The 20,598-nt window shown below is 42.4% G+C and overlaps 1 protein-coding gene across 3 annotated transcripts in view; it reads right to left on the reverse strand.

Annotated features, from left to right (window-relative positions):
• The window catches only part of CDH23 (cadherin related 23), a 1,745,895-nt gene that overhangs the window by 889,357 nt on the left and 835,940 nt on the right, over nucleotides 1-20,598 (reverse strand). For all 3 annotated transcript variants that reach the window (XR_013214534.1, XM_077259280.1, XM_077259282.1), the window contains exon 10: nucleotides 1,246-1,358. Coding sequence is in view for 2 of the 3 variants with exons in the window: in XM_077259280.1 (XP_077115395.1) it covers nucleotides 1,246-1,358 (113 nt within the window). In the remaining variant the exon portion in view is untranslated. The remainder of the gene's footprint in view (nucleotides 1-1,245; nucleotides 1,359-20,598) is intronic.

Below are 20,598 nucleotides of genomic sequence, written 5' to 3' on the forward strand. Positions count from 1 at the left end.
CCGCAGTCTACGACGCTGGAGCGATGCTTATACGACGCTGCGACGTCACGAATCGTGCCGTCGCAGCGATGAAAATTTCAATGTGTGACGGTACCCTTAGGAATTGAAAGTGATATTTCTTACTTTCTGGTTAGGTGTTGGAGGAGAAATTCAATGTTTGGAGTAGGCAGCTGGAGAGTTGTTCAGTAGATTTTTGCATGGAGTTGGTTTGAATGCTTATCCTCATCCTCTCCTATATGGTTTCTCCTACCAATCTCTCCCCTGTGTTCCATCCTGTTGTTTTGTGAGTCTATTTGTATGACTATTGTTTTCTTTCATTCCTGTCTGTCTTCCTTGTCTGTCTTGTTAGTGTAATCCTATACACTTCAGCCTCCCACCTCTCTGTGTGGGGGAAGGAACAAATAAGTTTTAAGATAGGAGCATAGCAAGGTACGTGACGCCGGCGTCTCTACCTTCCGGGGTAATCAGGTAGATGCCCCCGTCCCAAGCCACCACGTGACAATAAGAACATTAAGCTAAAGAGCTAAAGTACAAACAAGTGGTGATGATATAGCCACAACAAAATACTTACAAGTTTCTTCTCAAGGGTAATTCTTGTCATATTTAATATAATTTAGTACCAATTTCAACAGATAAGTCAGCAATTGGGTGTCCTAATTTTTTAATTGCAGAAACAAAATCTGTTCTTGTCATGTGATGATCTCACACATATAAAGATCCCTACAGTACAGGTAATGGAGCTCTAAGGTACTAAGAAAGATCATCACATGAACCGGACACATTTCATCCAAAAGAAGAAAGTGATGGCTATAAGTGATCGTTAGAATTGTTTTTGGCAAGAAGCATATTAGAAGGTTGAGTAACTTTTCATTTCACAGTGACTATGCAACTTTGTACTTGCTGCTATCAGAACTCCCTCTCATATGGTATAGGAACCGGTTTATTCTCTAAGGCTCTTTGTGTAATAACCGACCACAGGACTTGGATATAAAACAAATCAAAATGAACAGTAAAACTTTATAAAATTGCTTATACCAATAAATGGCTTTAGAATAATGTTCTGAATCCTGTGATTTCTCTTTGTTTAGACATTCGTACTGTCACATTCTCCTTTATTAAAAAATACATTTTTAATATAATGCTTCAATCTTCACCTTTAATAAAAGAAAATCATAGAACACAAAAAGAAAACAATTTTAATGGCCATGGAAACCATAGACCATAATAATTATATAATTTAATTACCTTAACCGTTAGGATGAATCCTGATGTGTACAAAGGATTTTCCCGGTCTAGCTGCCCATTCAGAGTTAAAGCGCCACTGATATAATCCAAGGCAAATATACTATTGGTGTTACCTGTGATAAAGCAATTACAGTTATGCAGTAGGCATATTATAAACAAATATATATATATTAAACCAACCTGAAATTGATGATAATTCTAACAGTTGAAGGGAACTGGTCAGTGGTAATATGTGGGTAAATTCAGTTTTAAACATGTCAATGATTCAAACTGGAAGTTCTCCTGCTTATAATGTAAGTGGCAGAAAGTGGCTGGAAGATATATGAAAAAATACAAGGACTGTAGTACAATTTCAATCTCCCTACAATGATCTCAGGACAAGTATGGCAGCAATAAAAAGGACTGCTGCACACAAAAGTGTGGACAAATAAACAAGATAACTGCAGAAAGGAGCAACAGGATTTTTGCTTTTAAAAAAGCAGTTGGTTTGCACAGCAGCATGAAAACAGCAATGCAGCTATCAGGGAGCCTTCTAGGGCAGCCTAATAAGCTACAGAGCTGATGCACAAAAATCTAGCCTCCACTGTCCCTGCAAAAAAAAGGTGGTGTTGGACAGTGGAAATCGCTACAGCACAAGCAGTTTGGGGGTTAATCTTCCCTCCCTAACTATATCCCTTCTTCTGATGAAGCTGCAGCAACCTCTCCCTATGCTAAGATCGGCAGAAGTAAGATGGCGGTGGGCCTGCACGCCCCTTTATAGCCCCTGTGACGCCGCAAAAAGCAAGCCAATCACTGTCAAGCCCTTCTCTAAGATGGTGGGGACCGAGACCTATGTCATCATGCTGCCCACACTCTGCGTCCTCCTTCATTGGCTGAAAAATGGCGTTGAAAGCGTCATATGAAACGCGACTTTTGCGTGCAGATTGGCGACCTCATGGCCGATCCCACACTAGGATCGGGTCGGGTTTCATGAAACCCGACTTTGCCGAAAGTCGGCGATTTTTGAATTTGTCCGATCCGTTTCGCTCAACCCTAATACCAAACGATGTGTCTGGCGTAAAGGCAACACAGCTCATCACCTTGAACAGACCATCCCCACTGTCAAACATGGTGGTGGCAGCATCATGGTTTGGGCCTACTTTTCTTAAGCAGAGACAGGGAAGATGGTTAAAATTGATGGGAAGATGGATGGAGACAAATACAGGACCATTCTTGAAGAAAACCTGTTGGAGTCTGCACAAGACCTGAGACTGGGACGGAGATTTGTCTTCCAGCAAGACAATGATCCCAAACATAAAGCAAAATCTACAATGGAATGGTTCACAAATAAACGTATCCAGGTGTTAGAATGGCCAAGTCAAAGTCCAGACCTCAATCCAATTGAGAATCTGTGGAAAGAGCTGAAAACTGCTGTTCACAAACGATCTCCATCCAACCTCACTGAGCTCGAGCTGTTTGCCAAGGAAGAATGGGCAAGAATTTCAGTCTCTCGATGTACAAAACTGATAGAGACATGCCCCAAGCGACTTGCAGCTTAAATCGCAGCAAAAGGTGGCGCAACAAAGTATTAAGTTAAAGGGGCCGAATAATATTGCACGCCCCACTTTTCAGTTTTTGAATTTCCACAAAAATGTAATATAACCAATAAATTTCAATCAATTTCACAATTGTGTTCTACTTGTTGTTGATTCTTCACCAAAAATTTACATTTGGTAACTTTATGTTTGAAGCATGACATGTGGGAAAAGGTTGAAAAGTTCCAGGGGGCCGAATGCTTTCGCAAGGCACTGTATATGATTCAACATAAGGCAATTTCGTGTGAATAGAGTTTCCAACGTTCCCACTGTTTTTTTTCTGCAGCAAAATGTGAGTCCTTGTCAGGAAAGAAGCTGTCACAAAAATGCAGCATATGCTGTGTTTTTGGTGCGGTTTTGGTGCAGTTTTTCATTCAATTCAATGGGTGAAAAACGCTGAAAAAATGTTGAAAGAAGTGACATGTTCTATGTCCAAAAAACAAGCAAAGCAAAAAATACAAGCTTAATGCATGAGATTTCTGATAGATATGTTAATACTTTGTTGCGCCACCTTTTGCTGTGATCACAGCTGCAAGTCGCTTGGGGTATGTCTTTATCAGTTTTGTACATCGAGAGACTGAAATTCTTGCCCATTCTTCCTTGACAAACAGCTCGAGCTCAGTGAGATTTGATGGAGATCGTTTGTGAACAGCAGTTTTCAACTCTTTCCACAGATTCTCGATTGGATTGAGATCTGGACTTTGACTTGGCCATTCTAACACCTGGATACGTTTATTTGTGAACCATTCCATTGTAGATTCTGCTTTATGTTTGGGATCATTGTCTTGTTGGAAGACAAATCTCAGTTCCAGTCTCAGGTCTTTTGCAGACTCCAACAGGTTTCCTTCAAGAATGGTCCTGTATTTGGCTCCATCCATCTTCCCATCAATTAACCATCTTCCCTGTCCCTGCTGAAGAAAAGCAGGCCTAAATAATGATGCTGCCACCACCATTTTTGACAGTGGGGATGGTGTGTTCAGGGTGATGAGCTGTGTTGCCTTTATGCCAAACATATCATTTGGTATTTTTGCCAAAAAGTTCGATTTTGTTTTCATCTGACCAGAGCACCTTCTTCCACATGTTTGGTTTGTCTCCCAGGTGGCTTGTTGCAAACTTTATGGATATCTTTGAGAAATGTCTTTCTTCTTGCTACTCTTCCATAAAGGCCAGATTTGTGTAGTGTACGACTGATTGTTGTCCTATGGACAGACTGTCCACCTCAGCTGTAGATCTCATCCAGAATGATCATGGGCCTCTTGGCTGTATCTCTGATCATTCTTCTCCTTGTTTGAGATGAAAGTTTAGAGGGATGGCCAGGTCTTGGTAGATTTGCAGTGGTATGATACTCCTTCTGTTTCAATATGATCGCTTGCACAGTGCTCCTTGGGAGGTGTAAAGTTTTGGAAATCATTTTGTATCCAAATCCGGCTTTAAACTTCTCCACAACAGTATCACGGACCTGCCTGTTGTGTTCCTTGGTCTTCATGTTGCTCTCTGTGCTTCAAACAGAACCCTGAGACTATCACAGAGCAGTTGCATTTATACGGAGACTTGATTACACACAGGTGGATTATATTTATCATCATTAGGCATTTAGGACAACATTGGATCATTCAGAGATCCACAATGAACTTCTCGAGTGAGTTTGCTGCACTGAAAGTAAAGGGCCCTAATAATATTGCACACCCTACTTTTCAGTTTTTGAATTTCCACAAAAATTTAAAATAACCAATAATTTTCATTCAACTTCACAATTGTGTTCCACTTGTTGTTGATTCTTCACCAAAAATTTACATTTGGTATCTTTATGTTTGAAGCATGATATGTGGGAAAAGGTTGAAAATTTCCAGGGACCGAATACTGTCGTAAGGCACTGTAATTGACAATAAAGGATCCACCAATCACAATAGGTTATTTCACAGCAGATCCTGCTCCCCCTTCTTTCACAATAGTGTTTGCAATGCTCATTAGATGCTTCAATACAAAAGATAGGGTTTAAATCAGTAGATTGCTGCTAATTAACACGTGTATTTCCTAAATAATAGGAAGTAGAATGCTTAATGAGCCAAAGTAGCCAGTGAGAAAATTTCAAGATGTAAACCTTTTTTTTAAAATGCAAATTATGATATGAAAAAACCCATTGCAAAAATGTTTCAAAAAATTCTTTTAGCACAGAATCCCGATTGAAACAAAAAATAGGTTATTGTTAATTAAATATTCCTTTAATAATACTTTTAAGACCTTTTCGAAAATATGTTTTAACATAAATGATCATAAAAGCAATGGTCACAAATGCAGAATATAAAATTGAAGCTGGCGAGGTCAACATAAGTCAACCCGACATACTGGAAAATTAAGCTTTACTTAATAGAATACAAAATTAATTTTATACATCTATTAACTGTGTTGACCTAAATTTTTGCACTTTTTTTCGGGCTGCAGCAATTTTTGATGCAACTTTTATGAAAGCATTATATTTTGTGATAAGTACTAGAGCTCCATTTATATAGAGTTGCAGAGTTGGGCCCTAAAAACATATTTGCATATTAGATGACATCAGCATTATAATTGGGACATGATAGGTGGAATGCCTAGCTTAGGATTTTGCTTAGGCGTCCAGGAAATGGAGCTTCAAGTCACTCCACTAGCGCCCCATGCTTTGTTTTAGAGAGCCCATAGGTATGATTGTAACTATGGAAAAAAAAGTTAAATTTAGTACCAGGCTGAAGTATATTCTGTGAAAACTAAATCTTGTATGTCCATGAAAAAGTCACTTGTGTCATTATTAAAGAAGAAAGAGAAGATTTCAAAAGAAGTTGATTTTAACTGCCCCCATACAACACACATGCTACTAATAAAACTCTGATGTAGGTGCAAACATCAATGCACATACAGAAAATGAATACATTCTATAGACCTAATCGCTTTTGGCACTGATTGCACCAGAGTGGTACTGGAAGGCCACAGTTTTCTGCCTTCATCTCTCCCCATCAATAGCACTAGAATAAAGACCACATCCTGGGCTCTAAAAGCATGAAATCAATGTCCTCCTTGATTTCAGTTTACAGAGTTTCCATGAGAACCTGCAAATACACCGTTATAATGCTTTAACTATCTACAAATTAAAATCATCAACATTGTTACTGCTGGAACTACTCACTTCCAAAGCAAAATGGCATGGAACTAACCACAGAAAAAAGAAAGGCCTGATGAGTCTGATTACTCACTTAATCTCGTCAAGTAGCTTATCCGCACACAGATAAGATCAATAGGGTGGTATTTCTTTCTCATCAGGATTGCTCAGCTATTGATTTATTTTTCCCCTGAGTTTTATTTCTTCATGATATACATTCACAAAGCAATTCTTGATTAGATATACAGCACATCTATTATATGACACATGCTTAACAACAGTATAGTGCATATTACGTGCAAGTGAAGAGGACAATGTGATGCTCAAGTGCAGACAACCTATACCGTACTTCTTCAACCCTTATTAACTTCAACCAACATATAATGTTAAATAAGATTTCACAGTACAAGCAAATAGAATAAGTAAAGATGGAAAAATCTGCCAAGATTCATATTTGCCAAATCATGATAAATTTACAGGGAAATTCAATTTGCATTGAAGTTATTTGATGCAAACTGAATGAATCTTAATATGCTCCTGAGTCTCTCTAGACCCCAGAAAATAATAAAAGTAAGATGTTTAGAAAATGAAATCCATTCACTTCACTGCTCACCTGCCCAATGTTCATCTCCTGATGCCTAGTCAGTGCCTCGGGGGTCAAACATAGTTATATCACGATAGCATTGTGAGCAGAAACATCAGAGGCCTAGTGACGCCAGAAGCCACCTCCCAGAGCGAAGATGGTGTGTAGGACAAAAAGGAGATTTGCGGAGGAATGGATGGTGGGTTGTGGGGCTGCGAGACAGGTGAGAGGTGAAGTAATATTTTTTTAACTTTTAACCAGTTTTCTACAGTTCATCAAAAATATTGGCCACAAGAAGATGAAAAAAAAAACTTGCATTAGGGAGGATTTTAATTTTTGTAAAATTCTAAAAGAATTCAAATTCACTTTGAATTTGTTAACCTTAAGAATAAGATAATTAAGTTATTTTTAATTGAAATTATAATCCCCACTTCAAGATTACTAATGCTGCACTTTAATTATATAGTTTAATGTTACACCTATTTGTTACAGTCTTGTAATGCAAATGAAAATATATGGTTTCAGTAAATTAGAAATATATTACATGGAAATTTGTACCTTTGAGGATTTTTACAATTATTCTGAAATAATTATTTGCAGTGTACCCACTGTATATATCATAGTGAAATATTTGCCTAAAAAAACTGTAATAACATCTAGTGTGAGGCATGTGTTAATCTAAGACAACACATCTAAAATTTGTAGACACTTGTATACCACTTTTGAAAGAGGATAAATTGATTTGATTATTTGCCAACCATGCCTTCAAGTCAACCCATATTTGTCATTTTTTTTAATTGAATAGTGTCTGGGAGGAGAGATCAGTGCAGTATGTGAACTAATGAATACTAAGTCATTATCTGATAATGCAAGTGAAAGTCCAAAAAGTGATGCATTTCAGTATGTTTCAGTGCCACCCTGAAGATTTGCTATCTCTTCTGTGAGTCTAGGATCTAGGAGGTGCCCCTTTTAAGGCTGCTGACTATATACATTAGATGGCTGTCAATAGAACAATGCTTTGACCGATCATTTGGCTGACAGGAATCTCAGCTGACTCTTGCATATACAGGAGTGCTCACTCTGGCTTTTTTCAGCACTGCAGTGGCGTAACTAATCTTGGTTCCCTAACCCTTTTTTGTGATAGATACAGTAGATTAGGTAAGGAAGTTAAGTGGGAAGGAAGAAGATGATGAGTTCGGTTTTATCATCATTGAACTTTAAGGGTACTGTCACACAGTACCATTTTGATCGCTACGACGGTACGATTCGTGACGTTCTAGCGATATCGTTACGATATCGCAGTGTCTGACACGCAGCAGCGATCAGGGATCCTGCTGAGAATCGTACGTCGTAGCAGATCGTGTGGAACTTTCTTTCGTCGCTTGATCACCCGCTGACATCGCTGGATCGTTGTGTGTGACAGCGATCCAGCGATGTGTTCGCTTGTAACCAGGGTAAACATCGGGTAACTAAGCGCAGGGCCGCGCTTAGTAACCCGATGTTTACCGTGGTTACCAGCGTAAACGTAAAAAAACAAACAGTACATACTTACATTCCGGTGTCTGTCCTCCAGCGTCTCAGCTTCTCTCCACTGTGTGAGCGTCTGCCAGCCGGAAAGCGAGCACAGCGGTGACGTCTGACGTCACCGCTGTGCTTGCCGGCTATGGCGCTTACACAGTGGAGAGAAGCAGAACGCCGGGGGACAGACACCGGAATGTGAGTATGTACTGTTTGTTTTTTTTACGTTTACGCTGGTAACCACGGTAAACATCGGGTTACTAAGCGCGGCCCTGCGCTTAGTTACCCGATGTTTACCCTGGTTACCGGGGACTTCGGCATCGCTCCAGCGCCGTGATTGCAACGTGTGACCGCAGTCTACGACGCTGGAGCGATATTCATACGATCGCTGCGACGTCACGGATCGTGCCGTCGTAGCGATCAAAATGGTACTGTGTGACAGTACCCTTAGTGAGGAGAAGAATGAAGATATGGCTGATAGACACTCTGATTCTGAACTGCAGAGAGATGATATCTAGGCCAGAGAGGTAGATATGAGTGTCAATAGCATACATGTAGTTCTGAAAAGTAAAGACAAAGAATAGTAGAGGTCCCGAGACAGAGACAACAGAGAGAGGGCAGGATGAGGAGGTAGCGTAGGAGTGGGAGATGCTAAATGTGCGGTTAGAAAGGTATGAGGAGATCCAGGAGAGGGGAAGATCTTTGATGCCAAGGAAAGAAAGGGTCTGTAGTAGGAGGGAGTGGTTGTGGTTAGAGGACACGTCTAGCAGGAGTATATAGAATTGTCTGTTGACTTTTGTTGTAAGTCATTAATAATTTTTCAGTGGAGTGGTATTGAAGCCGTATTGTAGGTTGCCAAAGAGTGAGTTGGATGAGAGATGGGAGGAAATTTCAATGTGGACATGTTGTTTGAGAAGTTTGGAGGCAAGTGGAAGCAGTGATGTGGAGTGATAGCTAGATCTAGACGTTGGGCCAGATTATAGCAAACAGCTGTAGACCACATTCAGTGGAACCTCGAGTCACATGCGGCTTTCAAGGCACTTATTAAATAAAAATAAAATAAGGCTTCAGCATGAATTCATAAACACAATGACAGACTTGCACTAGCCCACAGGGAACAGGTGAATCCAGAATGGCCCCTGTGCACGTGTAATAAGAAGCAGTGTAGAGCCCATTCAGGATGCGGCATTAATGAGGAGAGGCTGCCATATGCTGGCCAGGCAAAAATCAAGCGGAACCAAATTGTCCTGAAAGGTTTGCAGGGGGGCACAACTTTGTGTCCTGGACCTAATCAGATGACCCTCAGAAAGGACTTCCTTGATATAAAAGCCCAGTGAGCCAAACCGCAGGCAGATTTGGTGCCAGAGAAGATAGTGGGGCAGATGCGCTCCAGGCATGTTGCTGAGGCAAATATAACAGGCCTCAAGGTGTTGGCCATTGCCTGGTAAGGTCCAGATTCCACACAGGAGGACTCCGCCTGTGCTAGTTAAGACCAGGATTTGTGCTCCACGCCAGTAAAGCTCAAGAGACCGGCCGTTGGCAATCAAGAGCCGAGGCCTAGTCCACTCTCTTCCATTCCTACCAGACTTCTCTTGATGGTCAAGCTGAGAAGGTCCGTGAGCAGACTGCAACAGGCGGAATGCACCTGAAGCTGTATAACAACAGTGCATGGGAGCAGGGCCATCACTTCCAGCTATCCTCTATGGTACCGGGGTCAGCTGGGATTAGGGTCTCAGTTTGGGAACAGGGCTGGTTGGATCGTGGGAGGCACAATGGGCTTTGATAGACTATGTCAGACAGAGACTTGTGGCCTAGAGGGAAAACCTGCTGATCCCTGCTAGGGCCAGAATCGCAGAGAGAGAACTTACGTTGTGGCTCCCACGACCGGGCGCACCACTGTTGGGAATAAAACATTGACGTTAGATAGAGAAAGACTTACTTTACTTCTGCAAGTTAATTGTTATCTTTGAATGTTAATTTGCCTAGCTACTATCACTAATTGTTTAGAGTTACCCTAAATTACTGTATATAAATGGAACTATAATCATATCTGACTGTCTCCATCTCGTACCTCTGTGCATTGCATCCAGACACCTGCATTACACAGGAGTGGGCCATCCATACCCATATATGAGCAGTTGCTGGCACAATATACTTGATTCACTATGTACAGACCAAGTCAGAATCTCATAATTGGTTCAACAAACTACCTAGTATATTATTACACAGACGCATATGTAAATATTTGAATGAGGGTAATGTAATATTTGTATGTAACTGAATAGAGGGCTCCTAGAGTCAATGTTACTAGTGGGCCCTTGCTGGCCCAGACTGACACTACATACAGAATAAAAATAAATACTGATTGAATTAAAGATACTTTAAAAAAGATACTAAAATGTATTGAAAAACAGTTCTTCTCATAGTATTTGTAAATTTTACAGATTAAAAGTATGTTCAAAATCCATATTTGCCTCACAGAAGAAAGTATTGCAGATTGTGATTATGAAATTCACCTTGGTCAATCAAGCAGCTAAGGTGCAGTGACTTTCATAAAATGAGGATAATTTATTGATACAAACTTGCTCCGTCAGGGTTGCACTCCAATGAAATGAATATAGTTAGCTAGATGTGGATGATGGAATCTGCAACAGATGCACTTTTTAGTGCATACATATTCCATCAACCCCTTGGACCATTTCTCTCACTTAACCTTGAGCTCCTTTCTACCCGCTCTCCACAAATGCATGACATTTCCTCCGTCTACACAATGACTGCCAACAACTGGAAAACGATTCCACTGTGTTGTTAGATCTAAGTGTTAACATAATATTAGGTCAATGAAGGAGAAAACTAGATCCATGAGCTCTCCTTGAAAAATCACATTTTTAATGAATTTGCTTTACCACCGCCACAATCAAGTGCTTTCCCCAATTTTTCCTGGTCCTTTATTACATAAGATTCTGTTCAGTTCAGAGCTTTGAGATGAAGGCCAATTAATCTCTGTTAACCCAGAAAGCTGACCAAATGAAATGCCTTTCTGGACTGTACCCTATTACAGAGTAAGTCATTTGCTTAGCCTAGAAATGAGTGATGGGATGGCGGAATCACTAAAGCTTTAGACTTATTCCATAAATCTGCCAAAATGTTGTGTGGATTACGTCCCTGGATTAATTATGGTATCTGCCCTTCAAACAAAGCCTTGACCTTAATCAGCTGCTCATTGTACAAACTTCAGGATGAAACTATCATATATTGAGTGTGAACACATACTGTATATGAAACATGATCCACAATTGGATAATATAAGACCATAATACACTAAAGCCGAATACCGATATTTGTATACATGTAGTAATATGTGCTTGAAAAAAGTGTTACTAGATTACAAGAATAAAAACAAATCTTGTATTTGTAGATTTTTAGGAAAATTTATTTCACAAGATTTAAAAAAGGCAAGTCACTGGATAAAATGTGGCCAGCTTTTGCTTTTAATTGTTGACATTCTCCTGAGTATTTCATTTTTTGTGTTTTTTAATAAGCCATTTGTTTGATTTTACTTAGTTGAGGCATGTTATTCATTGATCATTGAATTCCATTCAATTTATTTTTCATTTGATTGTAAAAATGTATATACCGTATATACTCGAGTATAAGCCGACCCGAGTATAAGCCGACCCCTCTAATTTTACCACAAAAAACTGGGAAAACTTATTGACTCGAGTACAAGCCTAGGGTGGGAAATGCAGCAGCTACCGGTGAATTTCAAAAATAAAAATAGATGCTCCATACCGTTCATTATTGCCCCATAGATGCTCCATATAAAGCTGTGCCACATATAATGCTCCATACTAGGGTTGAGCGAAACGGGTCGATCATTTTCAAAAGTCGCCGACTTTTGGCTAAGTCGGCGTCTCATGAAACCCGATCCGACCCCTGTGCTTGTCGGCCATGCGGTACGCGACTTTCGCGCCAAAGTCGCGTTTCAATGACGCGAAAAGCGCCATTTCTCAGCCAATGAAGGTGAACGCAGAGTGTGGGCAGCGTGATGACATAGATCCTGGTCCCCACCATCTTAGAGAAGGGCATTGCAGTGATTGGCTTGCTGTCTGCGGCGTCACAGGGGCTATAAAGGGGCGTTCCCGCCGACCGCCATCTTACTGCTGCTGATCTGAGCTTAGGGAGAGGTTGCTGCCGCTTCGTCAGAAGCAGGGAGAGCGTTAGGCAGGGTCCACTAACCACCAAACCGCTTGTGCTGCAGCGATTTCCACTGTCCAACACCACCTTCGGTGTGCAGGGACTGTGGAAGCTATTTTTTTTTTTTTTTCCCCTCAGCGCTGTAGCTCATTGGGCTGCCCTAGAAGGCTCCGTGATAGCTGTATTGCTGTGTGTACGCCACTGTGGAAACCAACTGCTTTTTTCAAAGCACATATCCTCTTGTTCCTTCCTTTCTGCACAGCTATCTTTTTTGTTTGTCCACACTTTTTATTTAATTTGTGCATCAGTCCACTCCTATTGCTGCCTGCCATACCTGGCTTACATTACTGCAGGGAGATAGTAATTGTAGGACAGTTTTTTTTTTTTTTTTTTTTTTTTTTTGTGGGAGATTAAGATTGGCATTTCTGCTACAGTGCCATCCCTGTGTGTGCCATCTCTCACTGAGTGGGCCATAGAAAGCCTATTTATTTTTTCCGTGATTTGTGTTCTAAAATCTACCTCAACACAAAAACACTACATCAATCAGTGGGAGAAAAATATTGGCCTCAGTCAGGGCTTGTGTGCCACTGCTGTGTGTGCTATCTCTCATTCAGTGGGCTATAGCAAGCCTATTTTTTTTTTTTTTTTTTAATATTATTTGGTTTCTAAAGTCTCCCTGAAAAAAAAAAAAAACCTAAAAAAACAGTGGGAGAGTAATATTGCCCTTTCAGCTTGTGTGCCAGTCTTGACTCCTGGGTGTGCCACCTCTCTCCCTCTCATTCAGTGGGCCATAGAAAGCCTATTTATTTTTTTTTTTTAATATTATTTGGTTTCTAATTCTCCCTGAAAAAAAAAAAAAAACCTAAAAAAACAGTGGGAGAATAATATTGCCCTTTCAGCTTGTGTGCCAGTCTTGACTCCTGGGTGTGCCACCTCTCTCCCTCTCATTCAGCGGGCCATAGAAAGCCTATTTATTTTTTTTTAAAAATATTATTGGGTTTCTAAAGTCTCCCTGAAAAAACAAAAAATACATAAAAAAACAGTGGGAGAGTAATATTGCCCTTTCAGCTTGTGTGCCAGTCTTGACTCCTGGGTGTGCCACCTCTCTCCCTTTCATTCAGTGGGCCATAGAAAGCCTATTTATTTTTTTTTTTAAATATTATTGGGTTTCTAAAGTCTCCCTGAAAAAAAAAAAAAAACCTAAAAAAACAGTGGGAGAGTAATATTGCCCTTTCAGCTTGTGTGCCAGTCTTGACTCCTGGGTGTGCCACCTCTCTCCCTCTCATTCAGTGGGCCATAGAAAGCCTATTTATTTTTTTTTTAAAATATTATTGGGTTTCTAAAGTCTCCCTGAAAAAAAAAAAAAAAACCTAAAAAAACAGTGGGAGAGTAATATTGCCCTTTCAGCTTGTGTGCCAGTCTTGACTCCTGGGTGTGCCACCTCTCTCCCTCTCATTCAGTGGGCCATAGAAAGCCTATTTATTTTTTTTTTTAAATATTATTGGGTTTCTAAAGTCTCCCTGAAAAAACAAAAAATACATAAAAAAACAGTGGGAGAGTAATATTGCCCTTTCAGCTTGTGTGCCAGTCTTGACTCCTGGGTGTGCCACCTCTCTCCCTTTCATTCAGTGGGCCATAGAAAGCCTATTTATTTTTTCCGTGATTTGTGTTCTAAATTCTACCTCAACACAAAAACACTACATCAATCAGTGGGAGAAAAATATTGGCCTCAGTCAGGGCTTGTGTGCCACTGCTGTGTGTGCTATCTCTCATTCAGTGGGCTATAGCAAGCCTATTTTTTTTTTTTTTTTTTATATTATTTGGTTTCTAAAGTCTCCCTGAAAAAAAAAAAAAAACCTAAAAAAACAGTGGGAGAGTAATATTGCCCTTTCAGCTTGTGTGCCAGTCTTGACTCCTGGGTGTGCCACCTCTCTCCCTCTCATTCAGTGGGCCATAGAAAGCCTATTTATTTTTTTTTTTAAATATTATTGGGTTTCTAAAGTCTCCCTGAAAAAACAAAAAATACATAAAAAAACAGTGGGAGAGTAATATTGCCCTTTCAGCTTGTGTGCCAGTCTTGACTCCTGGGTGTGCCACCTCTCTCCCTTTCATTCAGTGGGCCATAGAAAGCCTATTTATTTTTTCCGTGATTTGTGTTCTAAATTCTACCTCAACACAAAAACACTACATCAATCAGTGGGAGAAAAATATTGGCCTCAGTCAGGGCTTGTGTGCCACTGCTGTGTGTGCTATCTCTCATTCAGTGGGCTATAGCAAGCCTATTTTTTTTTTTTTTTTTTATATTATTTGGTTTCTAAAGTCTCCCTGAAAAAAAAAAAAAAACCTAAAAAAACAGTGGGAGAGTAATATTGCCCTTTCAGCTTGTGTGCCAGTCTTGACTCCTGGGTGTGCCACCTCTCTCCCTCTCATTCAGTGGGCCATAGAAAGCCTATTTATTTTTTTTTTTAAATATTATTGGGTTTCTAAAGTCTCCCTGAAAAAACAAAAAATACATAAAAAAACAGTGGGAGAGTAATATTGCCCTTTCAGCTTGTGTGCCAGTCTTGACTCCTGGGTGTGCCACCTCTCTCCCTTTCATTCAGTGGGCCATAGAAAGCCTATTTATTTTTTTTTTAAAATATTATTGGGTTTCTAAAGTCTCCCTGAAAAAAAAAAAAAAACCTAAAAAAACAGTGGGAGAGTAATATTGCCCTTTCAGCTTGTGTGCCAGTCTTGACTCCTGGGTGTGCCACCTCTCTCCCTCTCATTCAGTGGGCCATAGAAAGCCTATTTATTTTTTTTTTAAAATATTATTGGGTTTCTAAAGTCTCCCTGAAAAAACAAAAAATACATAAAAAAACAGTGGGAGAGTAATATTGCCCTCTCAGCTTGTGTGCCAGTCTTGACTCCTGGGTGTGCCACCTCTCTCTCTCTAATTGTGGGCCATAGAAAGCCTTTTTTTTTTTTTTTTTTAATATTATTTGGTTTCTAAAGTCTCCCTGAGAAAAAAAAAAAAATAAATTAGGTGGGAGATTAATATTGACATTAGTGCTTGAGTGACAGTCCTGCGTGTGTGTCATCTCTGTGATTTTGTGCCACAGAAAACAGAGTGTGTAACATTGTGCCTGATTTTCCTTGTGGTCTCACCAACCTGTTAAGGGATATTGAAATCATACTGAAGTTATAGCTCACCGTGTAAGTTGTTTGACAGCAACAAATAAAGTTACTTTGGTTAAGATTTTAAAACAATGAGGAAGTCTGGTGCAAGAGGTCGTCGTGGGCGTTCATTGTCAGCTGGTAATGATGGTAGTGGTAGAGGAGCATCAGGTGGTCGTGGGGATAAAAATATTCCACCTAAGTCTGGAGCTGTGGAGCCAGTTTCGTCGTCAGGCTACACAAGGCCTCGAACGCTCTCTTTTCTGGGAGTAGGAAAACCGCTTTTAAAGGCGGAGCAGCAACAGCAAGTTTTGGCTTACATTGCAGACTCAGCCTCTAGCTCTTTTGCCTCCTCTTCCGAAACTGGTAAATGTAAAAGCAGCGCGTCGCTTGTGGATGTTCACGGTCAGGGACAAGTCGCTTCCTTGTCCTCCTCAGCAAAAACTACAACAAGAGAGAAGGATGCAGCAGGCGACACAACGGGTCACTCCATGGAGCTCTTTACACATACCGTCCCTGGCTTAGAAAGTGAAACATTTAACAGGCCATGCCCATTACAAGTATATTCTGACATGGAGTGCACTGATGCACAGCCACAGCCAGAGTACTATGCTGCTCCTTTGACTCAGACCACCACATTGCCCTCTCAGGGTACAGATCCACAATCAGACCCTGATGAGACTATGTTGCCCCGCCACGAACGCTATACCACCGACCGACACAGTGACACAGACGAAGTTGCACACGAGCTCGAAGAGGAGGTAATAGATGACCCAGTTATTGACCCCGATTGGCAGCCATTGGGGGAACAGGGTGCAGGCGGCAGTAGTTCAGAAGCGGAGGTGGAGGAGGGGCCGCAGCAGGCATCAACATCGCAACAGGTTACATCTGCCGGGCCCGTATCTGGCCCAAAACGCGTGTCAAAGCCAAAACCTGTTGGAGCACAGCGTTGCCATCCGGTTAAAGCTCAGTCTGCAATCCCTGAAAAGGGATCCGAGTCTAGGAAGAGTGCAGTCTGGCATTTTTTTAAACAACATCCAACTGATCAGCGCAAAGTCATCTGTCAAAAATGTTCAACTAGCTTAAGCAGAGGTCAGAATCTGAAAAGTCTAAATACTAGTTGCATGCATAGACACTTAACCACCATGCATTTTCAAGCCTGGACTAACTACCAAACGTCCCTCAAGGTTGTAGCACCCTCGGCCAATGAAGCTAGTCAGCAACGCAACATCCCTTCCGTCACTGTAAGGCCACCATTTTCCGCACCACAGGCAGTATCTGTGCAGGTTTCTTTGCCAGCCAAAAGCAGTCAGGGTCAGGGAATCACCAGTTTTGTAGGAGGAAATATTGCATCTAGGGCACCGGCGGAAACAATACCGTCTCCAACCGTCTCTCAGTCTGCCATGTACACCGGCACACCCGAAAGTTCCACGATCTCCAGCTCTCCAGTCCAGCTCACCCTACATGAGACTCTGGTTAGAAAAAGGAAGTACTTATCCTCGCATCCGCGTACACAGGGTTTTAACGCCCACATAGCTAGACTAATCTCGTTAGAGATGATGCCCTACCGGTTAGTTGAAAGCGAAGCTTTCAAAGCCCTGATGGAGTACGCTGAACCACGATACGAGCTACCCAGTCGACACTTTTTTTCCAGAAAAGCCATCCCAGCCCTGCACCAGCATGTTAAACAGCGCATCGTCCATGCACTCAGGCAATCTGTGAGTACAAAGGTGCACCTGACTACAGATGCATGGACCAGTAGGCATGGCCAGGGACGTTATGTGTCCATCACGGCACACTGGGTGAATGTGGTGGATGCAGGGTCCACAGGCGACATCAATTTAGGGACAGTTGTGCCTAGCCCACGGTCTAGGAAACAGTTGGCTGTAGGCGTTCGCACCCCCTCCTCCTCCTCCTCCTCGTCCTCCTGCAGAAGCTACAGCTCTTCCACAGAACGCAGTCTGCCAACCACTCCATCGGCAGATGACACTGTTGCACACCAGTTGTCCCATTATGGGCCAGCTACTGCCAAGCGTCAGCAGGCTGTATTGGCTATGAAGTGCTTGGGCGACAATAGACACACCGCGGAAGTTCTGTCCGAGTTCTTGCAACAAGAAACGCAGTCGTGGCTGGGCACAGTAGATCTTGAGGCAGGCAAGGTAGTGAGTGATAACGGAAGGAATTTCATGGCTGCCATCTCCCTTTCCCAACTGAAACACATTCCTTGCCTGGCTCACACCTTAAACCTGGTGGTGCAGTGCTTATTGAAAACTTATCCTGGGTTCTCCGACCTGCTCCTCAAAGTGCGTGCACTTTGCTCACATATCCGACGTTCGCCTGTACACGCCAGCCGTATGCAGACCTATCAGCGGTCTTTGAACCTTCCCCAGCATCGCCTAATCATAGACGTTGCAACAAGGTGGAACTCAACACTGCACATGCTTCAGAGACTGTGCGAACAGAGGCGTGCTGTTATTTATTTGTGGGAGGATACACGGGCAGGCAGTAGGATGGCAGACATGGAGTTGTCAGGTGTGCAGTGGTCTAAGATACAAGACATGTGTCAAGTCCTTCAGTGCTTTGAGGAATGCACACGGCTGGTTAGTGCAGACAACGCCGTAATAAGCATGAGCATCCCCCTAATGCGTCTGCTGATGCAAAGTTTGACGCACATAAAGGAGCAGGCGTCTGCACCAGAGGAAGAGGAAAGCCTTGATGACAGTCAGCCATTGTCTGGTCAGGGCAGTGTACAGGACGAGGTAGCGGGCGAAGAGGAGGTGGAGGACGAGGAGGATGATGGGGATGAGTATATTTTTAATGCCGAACCTTTCCCGGGGGCACAGGAATTTGGTTGCGTGTCACGGCCGGGTTCTGGTTTTTTGAGGGACACAAGTGACGTAGATTTGCCTGCAACTGCCCCTCAACCAATCACAACCGGAGATTTGACAACTGGAACTTTGGCCCACATGGCGGATTATGCCTTACGTATCCTAAAAAGGGACACACGCATTACGAAAATGATGAACGATGACGATTACTGGTTGGCCTGCCTCCTTGATCCACGCTATAAAGGCAAATTGCAAAATATTATGCCACATGAGAACTTGGAACTAATATTAGCAACCAAACAATCAACTCTTGTTGACCGTTTGCTTCAGGCATTCCCAGCACACAGCGCACGTGATCGTTCTCACACGAGCTCCAGGGGGCAGCAGACTAGGAGTGTTAGGGGTGCACACATCAGAAGTGGCATTGGACAGAGGGGTTTTCTGACCAGGTTGTGGAGTGATTTTGCTATGACCGCAGACAGGACAGGTACTGCTGCATCAATTGAAAGTGACAGGAGACAACATTTGTCCAGTATGGTTACTAACTATTTTTCATCCCTTATCGATGTTCTCCCTCAACCGTCATTCCCATTTGATTACTGGGCCTCCAAATTAGACACCTGGCCAGAATTGGCAGAATATGCATTGCAGGAGCTTGCTTGCCCGGCAGCAAGTGTCCTATCAGAAAGAGTATTCAGTGCTGCAGGTTCAATATTAACCGAAAAAAGGACTCGTCTGGCTACCCAAAATGTTGACGATCTAACATTCATTAAAATGAACCACAACTGGATTTCGAAATCTTTTGCCCCACCTTGCCCGGCCGACACCTAGCTTTCCTATGAAAAGCTCTTGCCTGTGAATTACTTTTCTAATGTCTAATTTGCTGCAGCTGATTGTACAGCATACGACATGTTTACACCTCCCTAAATGGCAAAACTCCCCACACGGGGCCGTGGTATCGCGACTTGGCGCAAGCACCCGTGAGACTGCTGTTTGTCTGAAGAGGTGGGTGTGCTCGCTTTTGGTTGACGGCATTGCTACTGGGTCCCTCATAGTACAATGTAGTGTCTCTGGCGGTGGTGGTGCGCACCCAACGTCAGACACACCGTTGTAACATGAGGGGCCCTGGGGCGGTCCCGCCGGCCTCAAGAGAGTTCCCCCCTACCCCAGCTCAAAATGTGCTCTACCACGTGCAAAATTATGTCGCACAGCTCCACCAATCTTTAGTCTATTCGCTGACATCATTCAATGTCTGGCACTGACAATACAAATTTGTAGACATCTATGATGCAACTTAAAGTAGTCTGTGTCTGTGTCCTATATTGGCACCATTAAATAGTTACTGCCAAATTACTATGTCAGAAACTCAGTAGATGAGCCCACCCCTGTACCTAAGTATGCCACCTTTTTTTTTTGTTTTGGTTGTTTTGCGAGACATTAACATCTATTTATATTTTGGGAGTACTGGGACAGACACTCCTTGCACTACTCCTCCACTCACCACCAAGCTGCCTGTGTATCCATGTAACCGCTGTAAAACTGCCATGAGCCTATTGTTTGTTATTTTAGGCCTTTGATAGCCTGTCTGCGGCCCCTACTTGCAATACTCCTCCACTGACCACCAAGCTGCCTGCCCGTGTATCCATGTAACCGCTGTGAAACTGCCATGAGCCTATTGTTTGTTATGTTAGGCCTTTGATAGCCTGTCTGCGGTCCCTACTTTAAATACTCCTCCACTGACCAGACCACTGCTGCCCGTGTACCCCTGGAACCAATTATAAAGTGCCTACAGCCAGCCCATTTTCTTATGTTAGGCCTTTGAAGCCTGTCTGCGGTCCCTACTTTAAATACTCCTCCACTGACCACCAAGCTGCCTGCCCGTGTATCCATGTAACCGCTGTAAAACTGCCATGAGCCTATTGTTTGTTATTTTAGGCCTTTGATAGCCTGTCTGCGGCCCCTACTTGCAATACTCCTCCACTGACCACAATGCTGCCTGGAGTGCCTGCCTGTGTATCCATGTAACCGATGTAAAACTGCCATGACTGCCTACTGTTTGTTATTTTAGGCCTTTGATAGCCTGTCTGCAGCCCCTACTTGCAATACTCCTCCACTGACCACCAAGCTGCCTGCCCGTGTATCCATGTAACCGCTGTGAAACTGCCATGAGCCTATTGTTTGTTATGTTAGGCCTTTGATAGCCTGTCTGCGGTCCCTACTTTAAATACTCCTCCACTGACCAGACCACTGCTGCCCGTGTACCCCTGGAACCAATTATAAAGTGCCTACAGCCAGCCCATTTTCTTATGTTAGGCCTTTGAAGCCTGTCTGCGGTCCCTACTTTAAATACTCCTCCACTGACCA

Source organism: Ranitomeya variabilis, chromosome 4, assembly GCF_051348905.1.
Source record: "Ranitomeya variabilis isolate aRanVar5 chromosome 4, aRanVar5.hap1, whole genome shotgun sequence".
Taxonomy (NCBI): Eukaryota; Metazoa; Chordata; class Amphibia; order Anura; family Dendrobatidae; genus Ranitomeya; species Ranitomeya variabilis.